The sequence below is a fragment of the Alexandromys fortis genome, unplaced genomic scaffold (assembly GCF_014885135.2).
Source record: "Alexandromys fortis isolate MF-2015 unplaced genomic scaffold, M_Fortis_MF-2015_v1.1 scaffold_102, whole genome shotgun sequence".
In the NCBI taxonomy this organism is placed as follows: Eukaryota; Metazoa; Chordata; class Mammalia; order Rodentia; family Cricetidae; genus Alexandromys; species Alexandromys fortis.
Genome location: NW_026067984.1, coordinates 4719180 through 4737165, shown reverse-complemented (window position 1 = coordinate 4737165; position 17986 = coordinate 4719180). Strand labels below are relative to the sequence as shown.

The 17986-nt window shown below is 49.7% G+C and overlaps 1 protein-coding gene across 5 annotated transcripts in view; it reads right to left on the bottom strand.

Moving 5' to 3' along the window:
* Tmem154 (transmembrane protein 154) overlaps window positions 1-17986 on the bottom strand; it is a 32125-nt gene that overhangs the window by 3794 nt on the left and 10345 nt on the right. For 3 of the 5 annotated variants that reach the window (XM_050158848.1, XM_050158849.1, XM_050158850.1), the window contains exons 4-6: window positions 12170-12197; window positions 11131-11216; window positions 9572-9629 (exon numbers count right to left, since the gene is read on the bottom strand). In XM_050158848.1, coding sequence (XP_050014805.1) covers window positions 9572-9629; window positions 11131-11216; window positions 12170-12197 — 172 coding nt within the window. Of the gene's footprint in view, window positions 1-8032; window positions 8122-9571; window positions 9630-11130; window positions 11217-12169; window positions 12198-17986 lie in introns of all 5 variants that reach the window. The other 2 variants (XR_007594746.1, XR_007594747.1) reach the window with 1 other exon arrangement.

Below are 17986 nucleotides of genomic sequence, written 5' to 3'. Positions count from 1 at the left end.
CCCCCTCTCTCTCTCTCTCTCTCTCTCTCTCTCTCTCTCTCTCTCTCTCTCTCCCTTCCCCCTCTCTCCCTCCCGCCCCCTTGTGTGTGTAATTGTGGAAACAAGGGAAGCATGGAAGAGGGAGAAGGGGGCAGAACTGTATCCTATGCACTGATGCAGGGGAATAAACCAAAGAATGACCTCTAGAACAAAGCTTATTAAATATGGACAATGAACGGAATTCCTCTCCTCTGGGGTATAACTTACTGACAAAAAGCATGCTTACTACACGGACTCTCAAGTCTGTAACTTGTCTCTGATCACCAATATCCCCTACATGCTAAAGAAGGAGTATTCTCCAAGAGTTAGATACTAACAAACCTTGAATCATGTCATTCTGAAAAGCTCAAAGGGAGCGAGTGAGGGTTCCATTTCCTGGAAACAGGGTGGTAAGAAGACAGCATTGCTCAGGGACGAAGGCCATCCCTGTGGAGCACAAGTCCCCAGATCATACGTTCTCCTTTTTATGACATTATCTAGCAGGACCCTCTCATCTGTAACACTGAGCTTTGCCCAATGGTTTTAGCAGAAATGGTTTTCAAAATTATTGTAAAAACCAGTCCATGTTCGTTTTTTTTTTAATTGGAAAATACAGGTCTGGGGATGTAGCCAGCCAGTGGTAGAATTCTTGGCTACCACATGCAAGGTCCTGGGTTCTATCTGCAGCAAGCCTGACTCCCAGAACAGAATAAAGACACCAGAACCTTCACTATAGCTAGTACTGCACCGTTTGTGCTCCCGAACATCTTTCTATTCTAAAGATATTTTCTTCTTTGATCAAAAATAGGATCTTGATATGCACATCGTTCTGTAATCTATCTTTTCCACTCCTGGTCACACGGGGTGGGGTACGGTTTAGGGGTGTGGCTCTTCCTAGCACACCTAAGGCTCAATCCCAGCACTGCAACCCACAGAGTAAAACCTCCCCCATCTCTCCCCTCTCCGCCTTCCTTTTTAGTAGCTACACAGAGACCTATTAACCCATTAAATATTTTTTAAAATGAGGCTTAAGAATTCAGTACAATAGGGGCTGGAGAGATGGCTCAGAGGTTAAGAGTACTGACTGCTCTTCCAGAGGTCCTGAGTTCAATTCCCAGCAACCACATGGTGGCTTACAGCCATTTATAATGAGACCTGGGGCCCCCTTCTGGCTTGCAAGCACACGTGGAAGGAATGCTATACACATAATATAATATAATAAATAAATATTTAAAAAAGATTCATAGAACAACAATAATACCCATCTCTAACCAATACTTATAACTTCTTATAATATATATTATAACTAACTCTTTAGGCTACTTCTAATTTTAACTTTTATGAACACTTCCAATTCCCTTTGCATAAGTCTCTACAAGAGGAATTTTGGGGGGAAAAAGAGAAATTTTTGGCACTTTCAGACCCATTGTTAAATGTTCTCTCTTTTTTTTTTTCTTTGAAGACCTACCGGGTTCTCTGTGTAACAGCCCTGATTATCCTGGAACTCACTGTTATAGACCAGGCTGGCCTCAAACTCACAGAGATCCATCTACCTCTGTCTCCTGAGTGCTGGGATTAAAGATGTGAGCCACCACCACCCGGATAAATGGTCCCTCTTCTAAGTGAAAAAGCTATTATATTTACTTTACCTGTGCTTTTGCTTAGCTTTTTGTTATTGTTTACTTTTTATTACAAAGAAGAATATACTTTTTTCAAACATTGATTAGTAATTTCAATGTTGCTAATTTACTTATTGATAAACTTTGCTCATATATAAACTAAGTCGATTATGTTTTTACTGGTTTAGGTAGGAAGAATAATTTGATTATCTATCCTTCAAATTATCTCCAGCTTTTAATTTTTGTTCTAATTTTTTGTTTCGTCTTCTTCGAGGTGGGGTCTCATCTGTGGCTGCTGTGTGGCAGTTTCTTCTGAGAGGAAAACCTTCCGTCTTGGAGGAAAGTCAGTTAAAGCCCACAATGTTGAATGGGAGAAAGGGAGGTGAAACATCCCATCCTGCAGGGAAGTTTATCAACACTGCAAGTTAACAAAGGCTTCAGGAAGCTCCCAAAACTGACCAGATTCAGTGGGCCCCTTCCTCCTCAAGCATGTAAAGGCAGAAAGGACACCAGAAGACACTCAGACCAGCCGCACACTCCAACCTGTGGAGCTGCTTACAGGCTGTGCCCTATGCTCCAGGTTCCCAGCTTTTGTGAGCTGTCACCCTTGCTGGGATGGGCTTTGGTGATGCAGCTGTCTGAGTCACTCTGCTTCTGTAAATAACCCTAGGAAAGCTCCCGGGTCTACCAGTTTGGACCTCTGTGGTATCCTCACCCTGGTCAGTCATCTGGTCAGTCATCGGTTCCCTGTCTGGAGCAGGTAGATGCTGTTCACCCCTCCTGAGAACAGTCACACACCAGTAGCCCAGGCTGCTCCAGAACTCACTCTGTAGACCAGGCCAACCTTGAACTCGTGTGATTCTCCTGCCGCTGCCTCCCAGGTGTTAGGATTGCAGGCACGTACCACCATGCCAGGCTGTGTATTTTGTTTTGCTTCTTTTTCAAACAGGGTCTTACTCTGTAGGCCAGATTATCCTTGAACTGACAGTGACCCTCCTGCTTCAGCTGCCTGGGTGCTGATTGCAGGTGTGAGCGATCACATTCAGCTCTCCATTAACGACTCCCACCTGGTGCCAGGGGAACCATGTTTAGTCTCTAGAGTGGTCCCCATGAGTCTTCTGACATCCGGCCCCAGCTCACATCCTGCCTAATCTGTGCATGGTCATTTTCCCCAACAAAATGTGCACTGGGACTTACTGTGAGAGATCGGGTTGAATTTGAAACGATAACTACACATTATTGTTGTTGAAAAGAAAAGTATTGTCTCAGGACCCCCAAGATCAAGTTCTCAGCACAAAGGAGACTTATTTGCCCCAGAGGGACAGAGGGCAAGGATAAGAGACAAAGACAGGGGATAGAGGAGGAGGAGCAGGGGAAGGGAACAAGGGAAAGGGGACAGGGATATTTGTCTGAGAGAACAAAGAACTGTCCTGGATAGAGGAGACAGATGTGGCACATGGGGAAATGGCAGTTTATAAAGGTAAAAGCCTGTGTTAGGATGAGGTGTTTGATTTTAATTGGACATGTTAATTCGGCGATCCAAAGGGGACTTTTGATTGGTGAGCTTCAATACTTTGATTTCTGGACCTTAGTAGTCAGCCTCAGGAGAAGGAAGTGGCCAAATACTAGAACAGACCCCGGGGAATGTCATCTAACAGTTTTAAGCAAGGCAGAGGGAATCAGGAGATGGGCAAGGCCTGCCAGAGCCGTGCTTGCCAGACCTGGGCTGGTTAGGGTCCCTTCATTTGTCTTTGATTTACGCCCCTTGGTAAAAGGACTGAAGGTTTGGATCAGTGGTAAATCGTGTGCTTAGCATGTGAGATTTTCTAAGTTCAATCCTCAACATCAAATAATAAATTAATCAATAAATAAATTTGTGTGTATGTGGGAATATGTGTGTATGTGGGAACATGTGTGTATGTGTGTGTGTTTATGTTCATGGATGCTTAGGGTGTGTAAGCTGGAAGAGGGCGTCCGGCTCCGCCACTCCCTGCCTCAATCTCTAAGACAGCGTCTTTCCATGAGCATGGAGCTAGGCTGTTGGCTAGCAACCTATCACAAGTCTCCTGCTTCTGTCTCCACAGTGCTGGGGTTAAAGTCAAGTGTGGGATCACACCCAGGGTTTTTACAGTGTGTCCTTGGATCCAAGCTCAGGTTCCCATGCTCAAAAGCAAGTACATTACCTGTTGTACCCTCTACCATACCCACCATACCCTCCCCCACCCTCCGTACTCTCTCCCACCCACTGTACCCACTGTATCCTCTCCCACCCCCTGTACCCTCCCCCGCCCACCATACCCTCCCCCACCCACCTCGCCCCCCCACCGTGCCCTCCCCCCCACCGCGCCCTCTCCCACCCACCGCACCCTCCCCCACCCCCTGTATCCTCCCCCGCCCACCGTGCCCTCCCCTGCCCACCGCGGCCCCCCCCCCGCCCACCATGCCCTCCCCCACCCACTGTATCCTCTCCCATTCCAGTACGTAAATATTCGAACCTTAGAAATGATTATTCGGTTCCTCTTGTTGTGGGTATTAGTGCTGGGTAGTTCCCATGCTTGGTGGCTTTTACGGTAGCTATAGTGTGGGGATACACTAACCAGTGGATTCTAAGCATAGGAAGAACACTCAGTCTGACTGGAGTTTGAATCAGGGCCCAGGTACTTCCTTGCTGTGTGACCATGGGCGAGTTAGCCTTCCTTAGCTCTAACTCCCTTGTCTGCTCTCATCTGCAGAGCACACCTAATAATTATCCAGCTCATAGGGCTGTTGTGAGAATAAATGAGGGCCGAGTGTGGCCCAGAGGAAAGCGTGAGAGAGGCTCTGGCCTCTCCTGAGCACCACACACTGAGATCCATGCCTACTGCTCATGCCTATTCTGCAGACCATGCACTGACTCGCTAGTTGTCTGGAACATTGCCACAGAGTCTCAAAGGCTTTAAAATGTCTGTGGAGGCGCGCTTTGAATTTCTAAGGAGAAGCATTTTGTTTAGCCGTAGCGTTTACTTAACTCCTCCAAAGCAAAGTACTCATGACCTCTGGAACATCATAGAGGGCTGACAGAGTCCCAGCATAGACACAAGCTGTTTCTGCTTTGATGAGACATAAGGCCGTTCCCAGAGAGCAGCTGCCCTCCTGGCGTTCTGTGTGGTGTGATGTTCACCAGGTCAGCGAGTTAGTCAGAAACTTCCTCCCCACAGTCCCTCACACTCCCACACCCCCACACCTCCACAGCCCCCAAAGTCCCCATACCTCCACACTCCAACACCCCCACAACCCCCCACAACTCCCCACAGCCCCCCACACTCTCACACCCCCACACCCCCCCCCCCCGCACACCCCTCCCACCACCCCAACCCCCCCCCCCACCCCCACAACCCCCCACAACTCCCCACAGCCCCCCACACTCTCACACCCCCACACCCCCCCCCCCCGCACACCCCTCCCACCACCCCAACCCCCCCCCCCACCCCCACAACCCCCCACAACTCCCCACAGCCCCCCACACTCTCACACCCCCACACCCCCCACAGCCCCTCACAACTCCCCACAGCTCCCCACAGCCCCTATACCCCCACAGCCCCCCACAGCCCCACAGCCCCTACACCTTCACAGCCCCCCCAGCCCCTCCAGCCCCTCACGGCCCCAGCACCGTGGCCCAGGGCACCCCCCACCACAGGCTCAGTCTTTCATTTAGTTCGATACGCTCGCTACTACTGCCTCTGGTTGTTCGTCATCGCTGGGAAACGATCAAATAAGCCATGCGCTTTTAACTCTAGCAAACCCTGGAGTTCCCTGTTAAAAATACCTTGGCGAGCTGCCACCGAGCCGCAGCAAACACAATAACGGCTCGGCGCTCAGCCGTCCCGGCTTGCCGTCATGCGCACGCCATGCAGTTTTAGCAACTTATTTCTGACAGCGACATTAACTAGCAATTTGTCTAGGAGTGTTGCGTAAACACGCGAAGAACACGGAACACCTTTCCACAGCACACACAGGAACAGAAGGACAGAATGTCAAACAGTCTTCAAGAAGGTACTTGACTGGCGTGCTGCCAGCAGAATTGGGGCAGATTCAGCTCGAGTACCTCACTTCATAGCCGCGACTCTGTTCGTCCAGACTGGACAGCCACCCTGTCCCCCTGACCATCTATCTGGCAGCAGTCCTGAGCTATGGCCACAGCTAATGCAGCCCTCTCTGAAGATGGCAGTACGCCATCACTAAGCCCTTCGGAGGCCTCGATGCTCTGACTCAGTTTCAGGGAGTGCAGCAATCAGTTTGGCACGAAGTCACGGAACAATTAGATCGAGCTCCTTTCTCATCGATATAAAGTCCCTTCTTCCCGACAGAGGCCTGGCCTGGGTGGAGTTACAGAGATGAGGCTAGGAATCAGCCTAAGACACAGAGATCGCATCTGCTGTGGAGATGTAATCTGGTGTACACATACACACACACACACACACACACACACACACCACACACACACACACACACACACACACACACACACACACACACACTTACACTCCTGTCTTTAACATTGCCCTGTCTGTCTGGAGGGCACAAACTATTATTTTGTATCCCTTACGATACTAGACCTAGATTTGAGCAAAACTAGTTCAATGTGTATATTGAGACGGGGCTTCTCTGTGTAGCCTTGGCTGTCCTGGAACTTGCTCTGTAGACCAGGCTAGACTTGACCTCAAAGATCCCCTGCCTCTGGCTCTCGAATGTGTGTGCAACTACACCTGCCTAGTTCACTCTTCATAGTTGTGCACTTGAAGGATACTGTTATTGGTTTTTTAAGGGACTAGATAGGAGGAAAGGGGAAGAAACCACCAAAGAAACACTGGATGTGACCACAGACATCTCCTAATACTTTACTGTCTCTGTACTGTCGCACAAAACAGAGATGCGACAGAGATGCGGAGCAGACAATGGGCACTTGGTTACATGTGCACCTCCCTGTCTGTTCATGCCGTCCCAGCAGACAGAAGCACTAACTGTCTGCCTAGTGACTCAGGAGAAAGGAGCACGCTGTGAGCCTGGATAAGCCAGGACCAGGCGGACTCTGTTGGGATTGGACCACTATCTCGTGGCATTTGGGAGATGGGTGTTGTACGGGTGGGTCAAGACAATGGAGGGGTACGCCTTCTCTAGAGATCTGAACAGTGGACTGTAAGACCCACCAAATGGATCTGTTCTTATCATCGCGTGCTGGCAGGACCCAGCAAGGTTGGCGATAAAATTCTTTCCACTCTGGGCTACCCCTGTGCCCCTTCTAGACTCTGAATACAACAGAAAGGACTTCTTCTTTGCCTGGTGTAAGCCACATAACAGGGGATTATGGGGAAAGGCCACTAAGGTGGGAAATAAGACTAGAGATCCTCCAACTCCTTTGCTTTCTTTTCCTATCATTATTTTGTTTTTGTTTTGGCCATGACAACCTCGCTGCAAAGGTCTTGAAGTATTTTGCATAGATCTGATCCTTGCTAAAACCCAATTTGGGGGCTGGGCATGTGCACGGTAGCAGAACACTGGCCCCACCGGTACAAGGTTCGGGGTTCCGTTTCTGGTCTAGGAATAGAATTCCATAGTTCAAGAAAAATGTCCACTCTCAGGTAAAGGGCTCAGAGATGGTTAATGGGGGATTTGATCAAAGTAAACTGGAGGGATAAAGGAAAATATAATGACATCTATTATCTTGTGACAATAATGTACCCTAAAAGTAACAAATGTATATATTTAAAATGTCAATCTGTGTCAATACTTCCATCATCCCAATATTCAGAAAGCTGAGGAAGGAAGATCATGAGTCCAAAGCCAGCCTGGGCTACGTAGTAAGACCCCAACTCAAGACAGAGGCAGAGATGGGGGGCTACGTGGCGTGGCGAGAGAAAGGAAGGGAGGAGAAAAGGAGAGAAGGGGAGAGCACGGAAGGGGAGCAAGGAAGTACAGTCGGTGAGGACAAGAAAGTGAAAGTCAAGGGCTGGGGTGGGCTCTGACAGAGCTGCCTTTCCCAGAAGCCTTCTTTCATCAGGAGGATGGACAGTGTGGCCATCATTAAATCCACCCCTTATCTGCCGTCCCTCTCCTGCTTTCTGAATCATTAAGGTCACCTTATGGGGAGGGGAGGGTCTCAGGGGTCAATGCCAACAGCTACTTGATGACGATGTCTCAATTGTAACAAGTGTGTCACCTGTGGTGACGCTGAGCTGCCGCTTTTAATATCATATGCCTGTGGAAGTCACCAGAACAGATGTGGTCAAACACTGAGATTGGCCTGCTAGAACTCCAGGACCGGCTCCCCCCGGACGGGGAATGGGTGAAGCCCTGGCAGGTGTCCTGTGAGTCAAAGCCAGATGGTTCCAGACCCACGGAGGAGTTCAGATACTCACTTGCAAAATGATCGGTTCACACAGAACAACTCTCCAAACAGATAAGGGCTGTTTTGTCTTACAGGAAGCTTATTTCAAGACCAACCTCTCTATGGTTTAAAAAGAAAACCAAGATTTTTTAATACAATTTCTTTATCGTACAATCCTGTAAGAGCAGGTCTCTTCAGCGATGGCGGTAATCGCAGAGTGAGATCCAGGTGCCTAAAACAGCTGACATTTCTTAATCCCAAGGGTGCAGTGATGGTGTTAATAGTTTGAGGGTGCTCGGTACTGACCTATGCAGCGTCTCGTTAGGAGGGGAAGGTTAAAATATGTGGAAAAGATACACCTCTGGGATGTCCCTTGTCCTACAACAGTGGCATTATTTTCCTTTCTTTTGCCTTCCTCTTACTATTTGGAATCTCATTTTAAGTGAGATAGAGTATTTTCCCAACTAGAGATGAACTGGAATATAGAGACACCCCAGGAGGTAACACACTGGACTTCAGGTTGAGGTTGGCCTGGGTAGGACTGTGGAGAGAGACACAGGCTGGTGAACTATAAGGCAGCACCCTGGGATTCTAGGGGAATAGCTGTAGAGAGACAAAGACCCCAAAGGAAAACCTAATAACGTCTTTACGTACAGTACTGTGGCCTTGGGAACAGCCTGCTGACGGGTGGCTGCATTCCGGAAGCATCTAAGACAGTGCATTGATAACTCGTGTATTCACGGCCATTCACCATGCTCCCAAGCTTCGCTCTGTGTTCTGACACAAGCGCTCTGTCTGTCACCATCACCACTGAGCTCTGCCGCCTGGACATCTTCCTGTCACCCAGCAGATAACTTGGTGACCCCCCCCAAACCATAGCCATGCTCTGAAAAACTTGGCCCCTCCTTAATCCCTTCTAGCTTTCTCCACCTACTGAGCAAACAACTCTCTAATTGCAATCCCCCAAACTCACTAATTTCCCTCCTCACAAAGATGTTATCATTTAAATGATACCATCCAGGGCTAATAAATTACACCTGGCCCCAAGGCACTAAAATTTTCTATCAAGCAGAGCCACCTAGTGGCAGAATGGAGTACATTTTTAATTTTCATTGAATTTCTCTCTGATAGTAATCCAGACTGGGTGGGTTAGGGTCCTTTGTTTGTTGGCTTGCTTTTTGAAATGTTCCTCCTAATCACAATTATTGAAAACCAGCTCCTTTGGGCCTGTCCTCGCCACCTGTTTCCTTACCAAACATCTCTCCATCCAAGGCAAATAACCTCACAGTTCAATTTGCTATAAACAGCAAATTTCAGGACTAAAACGGAAGCCGGCTCAATAGGGTCTCTTTGAAACTTCAAGGACACATCAATACTAATTTATATCTAAGGACAAAGAGCTACTGGGACACTTTGTAGTTTCCAAAACACGCTTCCTGACCGCACAGTCCTCCATGTAAGCTGACAAATTAAATTGCCAGGCGTAGGGAAGGCGAACAAAACATCGTACTGTGGTTGTGGCCCGCTTCCACCCTCCATGACCCCTGAGAGAAAGCAGATGTAGACATACCTTGGGCTGAGGTTTGGCTCCTTTTCTTCCTTCAAAGTAGGTAAACATTCATGGTCGGCTAAGATGGCAGAAAAACAAGTCCATTGTTAGTCACCAGAACTGCCTTTTCTGTCCACAAAACTGACACCGCCGGGCACGGACTATACCCTCTATGTGGTGAAGAAACAGCCCTGCTAGAGAGTTCTAGAGGTTCAAAGATTAATGATGCCAAGACTCTTGAAATGATAAGCACCCGAGTCACACAGACACGAAGCCGCAATGTTCTGTGCCCCTGTTGAAAAGGGCACAATCCATCACGGCTTGCTTAGTTGGTCCCTGAAGCCCACTGTGTTCTGAAAACCAGAATATGCCTCTTGGAAGCCAGATAAGGGAATAAGACAGCTGTGCCTCAGGGCCTGAAGTGTCTGCAGAACAACTTATGGCAGGAGCATCAGGAAGGTGGGAAGTGGCCAGGTTCTCCAAGGGAGCTTCTTTCTTCTCTAACACACACACACACACACACACACACATACACACACACATTCATGCACATGCACACATGCATGCACGCACATGCACACAGCGGCGTGGTGTATTGTATGCATACCCATGTATGCCCACGTGGAGGCCACAGTTTGGCACTGGGTGCCCTCACTTATGGCTCTTCACCTTGTTTTTTGAGGCAGGGTTTCTCACTGAATACACAGTACTCTCTTCTGGGCATCACGCATGTGCACAAATGCTCCTGCTTGCACACAGATATGGACATACACACACATAAGCTAGTAGCTAACTGGGTAGACCTATTTTAAACATAGAAATGAATGACCCGAAGAGGTCATCCAATGGGCAAAAATGTCTCCTTAGTGCACAAGCATCGAGTTCTTGAGCTCAAATCCCCAGCACCCATGTGAAAACCTCGGTATGGCTATATATACCCATAAGTGCACTCACAGTGTGTATGCGTGTTCATGCACATGTGTGTATGCGGGGGGGGGGGACACATGGGCAGAGACATCTTGCTGTCTGGACCGTCTAATCAAAAAGCAACAAGTTCCAGGTTCAGTGAAAAATTCTCAAAGGAATATGAACGGAGTGTGTTAGAGGGCAGCTTTCCTTTGCACAGACATACACACACACACCACTACACCACACATACACCACACACACATACACACACACACCACATATACACACACATACCACACATACACACACACAAACACCACACACACACATGCACACAAACATCACACACACATACAAACATCACACACACAAACATCATACACACATACACACACAAACATCACACACACGCACACACATGCACAAACTCAGAAAGGAACAAATAACTGCACCATCTCCCTTTGAAAGGTCCCATTTCAAAGTGTACACAATTAAAAACAGGTGCTAACCACAGATGTGATGCTGATGATTAAGCTGGACACTTAAGGACCATTCAGACCTGTGCCAGATGGAGTGTGGCTTCAGAATTCCTGAGCGGCTGCTGAAGCCGAGGCAGCCTGCTAACCTTCCATCACCAAAGAGGTAAACAGACACTCCCGGTCTCCACGTACCGTTCCTAGCCATGCTGCTCATCCACTTGTCCAGCTCCTCCATCTCTATTTCCATCACGGAGGGTGTGTCCTCTTCAAAAATAGGGCTAGACGGAGGGCAGAAACGCACGTTTAAAAAAAAAAAGAACAAGCCCCGCCGACTGAATTTCATCGGGGGAAGAGTCTAGCACCTTGCCTGGTTAGAAACAACCTGATTCAGTGTGTGATGCCCCAGTCCCGCCCAAGGTCTGTCCTCATCAAAGGAGTATCAAACTAACAGCAAGAAAGGCAAAATCTGCAAGAACCCCTCACCTGTCACTGAGGCCAAACCGATGACATAGAGGCCGGGGGTGAACTCAAAGAGAAACTGCTCCCTGGAGACCAAAGCCACGGTTGCCAGGGTGCTCAGAGGCTGCCTCATTCAGCTTCCTGGCCTCGCCTAGTGACACTTCTCTTTTCTAGAATTTTGATCAACGACCCAGATCAAGAGGCCAGTCGGCAGGCTACTTTTATCTGGTCTTTTTCAATGCCCAGGCTTTTCCAACTAGGAACAATGGAAGTACCGCTCTCAGAAGTGCCCTGGTCCATGTCCCAGGTTTTGAGGGTATAAATAGGGGCAAAAGCTCTGGTCAGGACGGATGGGGCCATCAGGATGGATGGAACCAGGGAGGAAAGACCGCAGCTCTGAGTGCGTCGCGGATGTCGCACTGGGAAACGAAGCAGGTCGTGTCTGCTCCAGGAGAGATGATGGGAGGGGCAGGAGAGTCATCGCTCCATGCTTTTGGTGTTCACCCGGAACCAGAATATTTAACTGCTATGAATCGGGCACTGGTAGCACCCAGACAAAAATTCCTTTCTGGCAGGTGGCAACAGCAGAGACCACTGGGCAAGGTTTGGAGACGAAGACGTATCTCCCATGTGACTGTGGGGGCTGCCAGAGTCCAGGGGTACTGGCCCACAAGAGAAACCACCCTGACGGTTAACGGCGCTGTCCTCCCCCCCCCTTGACTACTGTCCACATGGCAGGAGAACCGAGGCCTGGTGGGGAGGGCTCACTTACACTTTCAGGTTTTCGCCAATGGGCTCGTCTGAAAGAGAACACACAGGAGTCATGTCAGCACTGACCATCTGCAGGGACTACGGCAACAACCCCCTAGTCTCCTTTACAACGGTAAGGAGATCGCGGCGAGTGAATCCTCTTTTCAAAAACCTTGCTTTTACTGCATTTATTCTGTGCGTGGGGACCCATAGCACTTAAGCAAAGACAAGGGGACAGTTTGAGGAAAGTGGTTTTCTTCTTCTACCACGTGAGTTTCGGAGATCAAATCCAAAGCCTTTACCACTGAGGCACCTTGAGGCCCGTGGGTCACATTGCTAAAGCAGCCACCATTAGCCTCCAAGGCACACAGTGCAGATTGCTGCGGTGAAACCAGGTCCCAATCCCCCCCAGAACCTGGGCTCTGCCACCTTTAGCGGTGAGTGCTCCCTGGGAGTGTTCACCTTCCTTGTTATTTTTGTATCCATGCGAAGAAGAAGAAAAGCATGGTCAGGAAAGAAAGGAAGTGTTAAAAAACAAACAAACAAATGAGCAAAACCAGGGGTTGATTCCTGACCTGCCTTCAACAAAACAACGTTCCAGATCACTTCCTTACGACATATCGTTCTGAGCCTATGCCACATGGGCAACCCCATCAAGGGATGCCTTTGAAAGTCCCCTTCAGCCCGCTCTTTGAACGTCTAGATCCCTCCACCTCTTAGGCAGTCATCCCCACCTCTATCCAGGAAGGCCCATCCATCCCATGGGTCCTGGGCTCTGCATTTTGCTTGCTTCCTTCACTGTACTGGCCAGTTTCTCACCTCTTGGACCATCTGCTTGAGTCTGTTTCTTCTGCCTTTCCCACTAGAGCATAGCTCCCAAAGGGCCAGGAGAGCATCTATCTGCCTTGCTCACCGTGACATGCCCCAGCCCCATCCTGCTAGCGCAGTACCCAGCCAACACCTGGCAAATACTCACTAGGCAGATGAATAGGTTTTAATCTCAGTTGTCTACGATGGAGTTAAACTCACGTCTGATATCTTGGACCTTTCATTATAGCGGGACTTCCAACCAGCTTGCCTTCAATGGATGCTGATTGGGGTGAGAGTCAGGTGAAATTTGACAAAACAGCTCTAACGTGGCTAAAACTCCAAATGAGCAGGTGGCAAGAATCATAGCCTGGCCCAAAGCAAGCTCTGTTTAATTTGGCAGGGAGACCAACATCCCCCTGGGAAGGGAATCAGGGATGACAAGTGGGTGCACTGTGAGCAAGACAGGTGCTCTGGAAAGCAAACCTTTGCCAAGGTCCCCGGAGAGTCAGATGCTCCCGACCCCTGGCAGCGGAGGCCGCCTGGTGTCTAGCCTGCTGAAGTACAGTTATTGGCAAGCAAACACAGCAGCGGGCACCCGGGACTGAGCTCAGGGCAGCTCAGGCTGCCGTGTCCTGCCGGTTGGCACACTTCAGCGGCATGGCTAGCCCAGGAGAGCTGGGGCAGATGCAGGGTTCATGCTGTCACTGCTTGCCTCGGAGGCACTGTGGGTCCTGTCTTCCACCCCTGAATAGGGTTGGAAGCCTCCTGCGATCCTTGACTCTCCAGCAGCTTAGGAGGCGGCAGGATGGCTTCACCTTACATGTTCTGTGCCCCCAGTTTTGTTCCCGTTGTTTGAGATGGGGGGAGGGGTCTCACCTAGTTCAGGCTGGCCTCAAACTTGCTGTATGTTTGAGGGTGACCTTGAACTTCTGACCCTCTTGCACCAGCATTATAAGCATGCCCCCCCATGCCCCCATGTCTGTGGTGCTTGGGGACTGGACCCTGTAGAGAGAACCCCCTGCCCGTCACCCTGCACTTCTGAACAATCCCTGCTTACTAACTTTCCCACTAATTTCTCAGGGAGCAAGTGACCCCAAAACCCTGCTCTGATCTTTCCCTCATCTGGGCTTCCCCACAGGCTTGGGGGTGAGGAGGAGCTGACCTGCATGCAGATGATGGGAAAGTTTAAAACCCCATTACCGAAGTGCTCCAGATACACCAAATGAGAGGCTCTGTAATCAGTATTAAAAGAGCAAAAAGCCTTCCGTGGCCTCATCTTCCCTGCACCAGGGCCATTACCTCTGCCCCAGCCACCATGGCAACAGTAACACATCCGGGGAGAGTACCGGAGCGGAGCATTAAGCCAGGGGGAGACCAATTACTTGTCCTCAGCAATCAGGTCCCGCCTGTTCCACTCCACATGGCCTACATCTCTATTAACTGCCACCAATTCAGGGCACCCGCCCCCATTCCATCCCGCCATGTCATGGCCTCCCCCACCTCACTCTTTTCCTTCACGGTCATGTGTCTTGACGAGACCCTCCCAGCACCTCTTCTCTCTGGGTCCTGGACGGTGAGGTCGTCGGCTCAATGGCCAAGGGAAGGAGCCACAGAGGGCTCTGGCCACCCGGTTTCCTGATTGAGCCAGAGACTCACTGAGCAGAGTTACTGTGATGGTAACAACCCGACCCAACTGTCAGCTGATCGTGTGTGTGTGTGTGTGTGTGTGTGTGTGTGTGTGTGTGAGAGAGAGGGGGGGGGGGCACACCTTTCTCAGCATCGGGTGGATGCACTGGGTGTCTCTCAAAGAACCGCTGTGCACCATGGGCAGGAAGTCTTCACTCAGAACAGGCTGTGGCTGCCTGATGCCTGTCAGCCTTTAGTTTAAGAAAAGGGAATTTGTATTTTTATAAAAATAGTGGCTAGTATAGGGGGGAAAAATGAAAGGTCTCTACTGAAAGCTTTTCTGGGGCAAAAGAGATGGCTCAGTCAGTCAGGAACTTGCCTCACAGATACAAGAACTTGAGTTCAATCCCCAGGACCCACGGCAAAGTTCTGGGAAAGGGGTCCATGTTTGCAATCCTGGCCCTGGAGAAATGGGGACAAGAGGACCCCGGGGCTCTGCTGGCCGCTCAGTCAACCCTATAGCCACTGCAGGGCACCGTGTTTCTGAAGCAGACGCTCCAGCTTGCCCTCTGACCTCCACACACATGTGGTCATGCATGCACATGGAACGGCACATACATGGACATACACCCGCACATATCCGTATGCGTGTGTAAAAAACTTCTCTGAAATCCATGGTTTCAGAATTCTAAGTTTTCTATGCTGTATTTTCTTAAAGCGGGGCATATTTAAGCCAAGACAACGTGCCAATCTGTGCTAGGGATAATGTGTAAATCTGGCCTTTGTTGTTGTTGAGACGAGTCTTGTTTTGTAGTCCAGGCTACCCCGAATCTCGGCATCTTTCTGCCTCAGTTCCTAATTGCTGGGATGACAGCCTTACCTCACCATGCAGGTTTGTAATTTTGCTTTTAACCTCTGAAAGTGTGAAGTTTTCTTTTAAAAAGGATTTGGCATTCATTCATTCGCTCATCCACACCTTCAACAAGTATCAAGCAGCAAACATACTACAGACTGAAGATCACGTTGGGCAAACATATAAGTGAAGGGGATGGAAGGACGGCTCAGTGGTTAAAAGCATTTATCTCTCCTGTAGAAGATCAGGGTTCAGCACCCACAAGGTGGCTCACAACAGTCTGTAACTCCAACTCCAGGGGATTTGATGGCCTCTTTGGGATTCTGAGACACCTGTGTAAACCCACACAGACGTAGATTGCTAGCATTTAATAGTCTAGGCGTGTTTAAAGACACAACTTCATTTAATTTCACAGCTCTATGAGGGTGTTGAATTCACCAACAGGCACGAGAGCTGAGTCGGAGGAATCTGTAGAGCTAAGCGGTTTGATTTCATTGTCTCTCTCACCTCGATGAGAGGTCATGACATCTCACCGTGCCCGGCAAACAGGAGGGTAGAGGCAAGTTCTCGGTCCTTTTGACCTTCAAGCAGAGCTTGACGTGGCCGGTCAAAACAAAACAGGAAACAACCTACGAGTGCCCTTAGGAGGCCAGCGTGAACCCTGGGAACAGTGAGCGTGGATGCAGAGACAACACGCGGGGGGGGGGGGGGGGGGGGGGGGGGGGGGGGGGGGGGGGGGGGGGGGGGGGGGGGCGATGAACTCAGCCCAGGGAAGGGGTGGAAGTTTGCCAAGCACACAAGAAAGTCCAGACAGAAGGAGTTCTGTAGTCACCCGGCCTCTGGCCTCCCTGATGTCAGGTCAGGCTCTGGACCGGCAGAGGCTTGGACAGTGGCTAAGTGTGGGATGCTTGGGGGATGCTGGGGCCCAGACGGAGGGTGGGGCTGCTCCTCGCATAAGAGCTCTAAAGGCTAAACTAGAACTTTCCGTGAGATTGGAGGTCCCGGCCCTGGACTCCCCTGGGTACTGAGGTTTCACAGGGAACTCCCTACTTCCTCTGAGGTTAGAAAAAGAGGAGGAGAGGAGAGAGCCAGGTGCGGTGTTACATGCCTGTAGCCCAAAGCTACTTTAGAGACTGAGCAGGAGAACCGCTTTGAGGAAGGTGCTCAAGTCTGCACCAGGGCAATGGTGCGGGGTGGGGTGGGGTGGGGCCTGGAGGGTGGGGGGGTTGGGCGTGGTCCAGGCAACAGGGGGGAGCGTGGTCTGGGTAGCTCCATTGGGTCTTGCTTTAACCACAGATTACAGAGGAGTTCCCACGAGACCACTGTTGCTAGGTTACTCTCAAATATCAAGTGGTAGAGAATGGGTTTCCTCTTCCTCTTTTATTTTACCAGTTCCTTCTGTGAGAGAAGAGGTTAGCGCTTGCTCCCCAGCTCCATTTACCTCCTCTGTTGGCTGTTCCCTGAGCTCAATGACTGTCCTGGAGTGAGACAGAGAGCAAGGAAACCAAGGTGCGCTGTTCGCGGGCCTGGAGGACACAGAATGGATTTTCTATGGAAGCCTGACCATGCATCTTACTTGAGAAGCTCCTATCCCTGAAGTGAAGTTTGAAATAACTTTTAAAAGCTTCAATTTAAAAAACTGAAGCCTAGGTCAGAGAGCTCTCTCAGCAAGTAAAGACGCCCCTGCCAAGCGTGAGAACCGGGTTTGATCTCTGAGACCCGGTTGGTGAAAGGAGAGAACCAATTCCTGCAAGCTGTCCTCTGACTTCCACACGTGCACCAGGGTGTGTGCATGTTTGCACCCCCCCCCACACACACAAATATAATTTAAAACAAACAAAAACTGGAGCCAGTCATATTTTACTAGTTTGGGACCCAGCACATCCTGAATTCTAGCTTTCCGCTCATTCTTAACTATACTTTAAGAGCACACCTGTGGCCCGGTGGTGCTGGTGTACGCCTTTAATCCCAGCACTCGGGAGGCAGAGGCAGGCGGATCTCTGTGCGTTCGAGGCCAGCCTGGTCTACAAGAGCTAGTTCCAGAACAGGCTCCAAAGCTACAGAGAAACCCTGTCTCGAAAAACCAAAACAGCGCACCTGTGACCGGGAGTTTCCTACCCCGGTTCCAGTCAGTCATCTTTAGCCAGTTAACAATTCCCAAATGGCTTGAGGCTTCAGTGGGAACAAGAGGAAAGTTTCACTCCGCCCTTCTCAAGGTCAAACTGAGGTGTGGGGTGGGACAAGAAATGTCCATCACAGAAACGTCGACCAAAGACCCCTCGTCATGGGAGAGTGAAGACCTCTTCAACCCTTTATCCTTACCGCCAATCTGACTCACACCTCACCTGCCTGACCCCTTCCTCTCACAAAGTGAAATGTCAGATTCCCTAGTGGGCAAGGTACTCCAAGACCCTGTCTCAAACATGCTCCAATAACAGCAGCATATTAGAATTTCAATGTAGACTGAAAACTTAGAAAAACACACAGAAGATGGCATTATTAACTTCTGAAAACTTCTGTGGGATAGAGCACTCATCAGTTATACTCCCC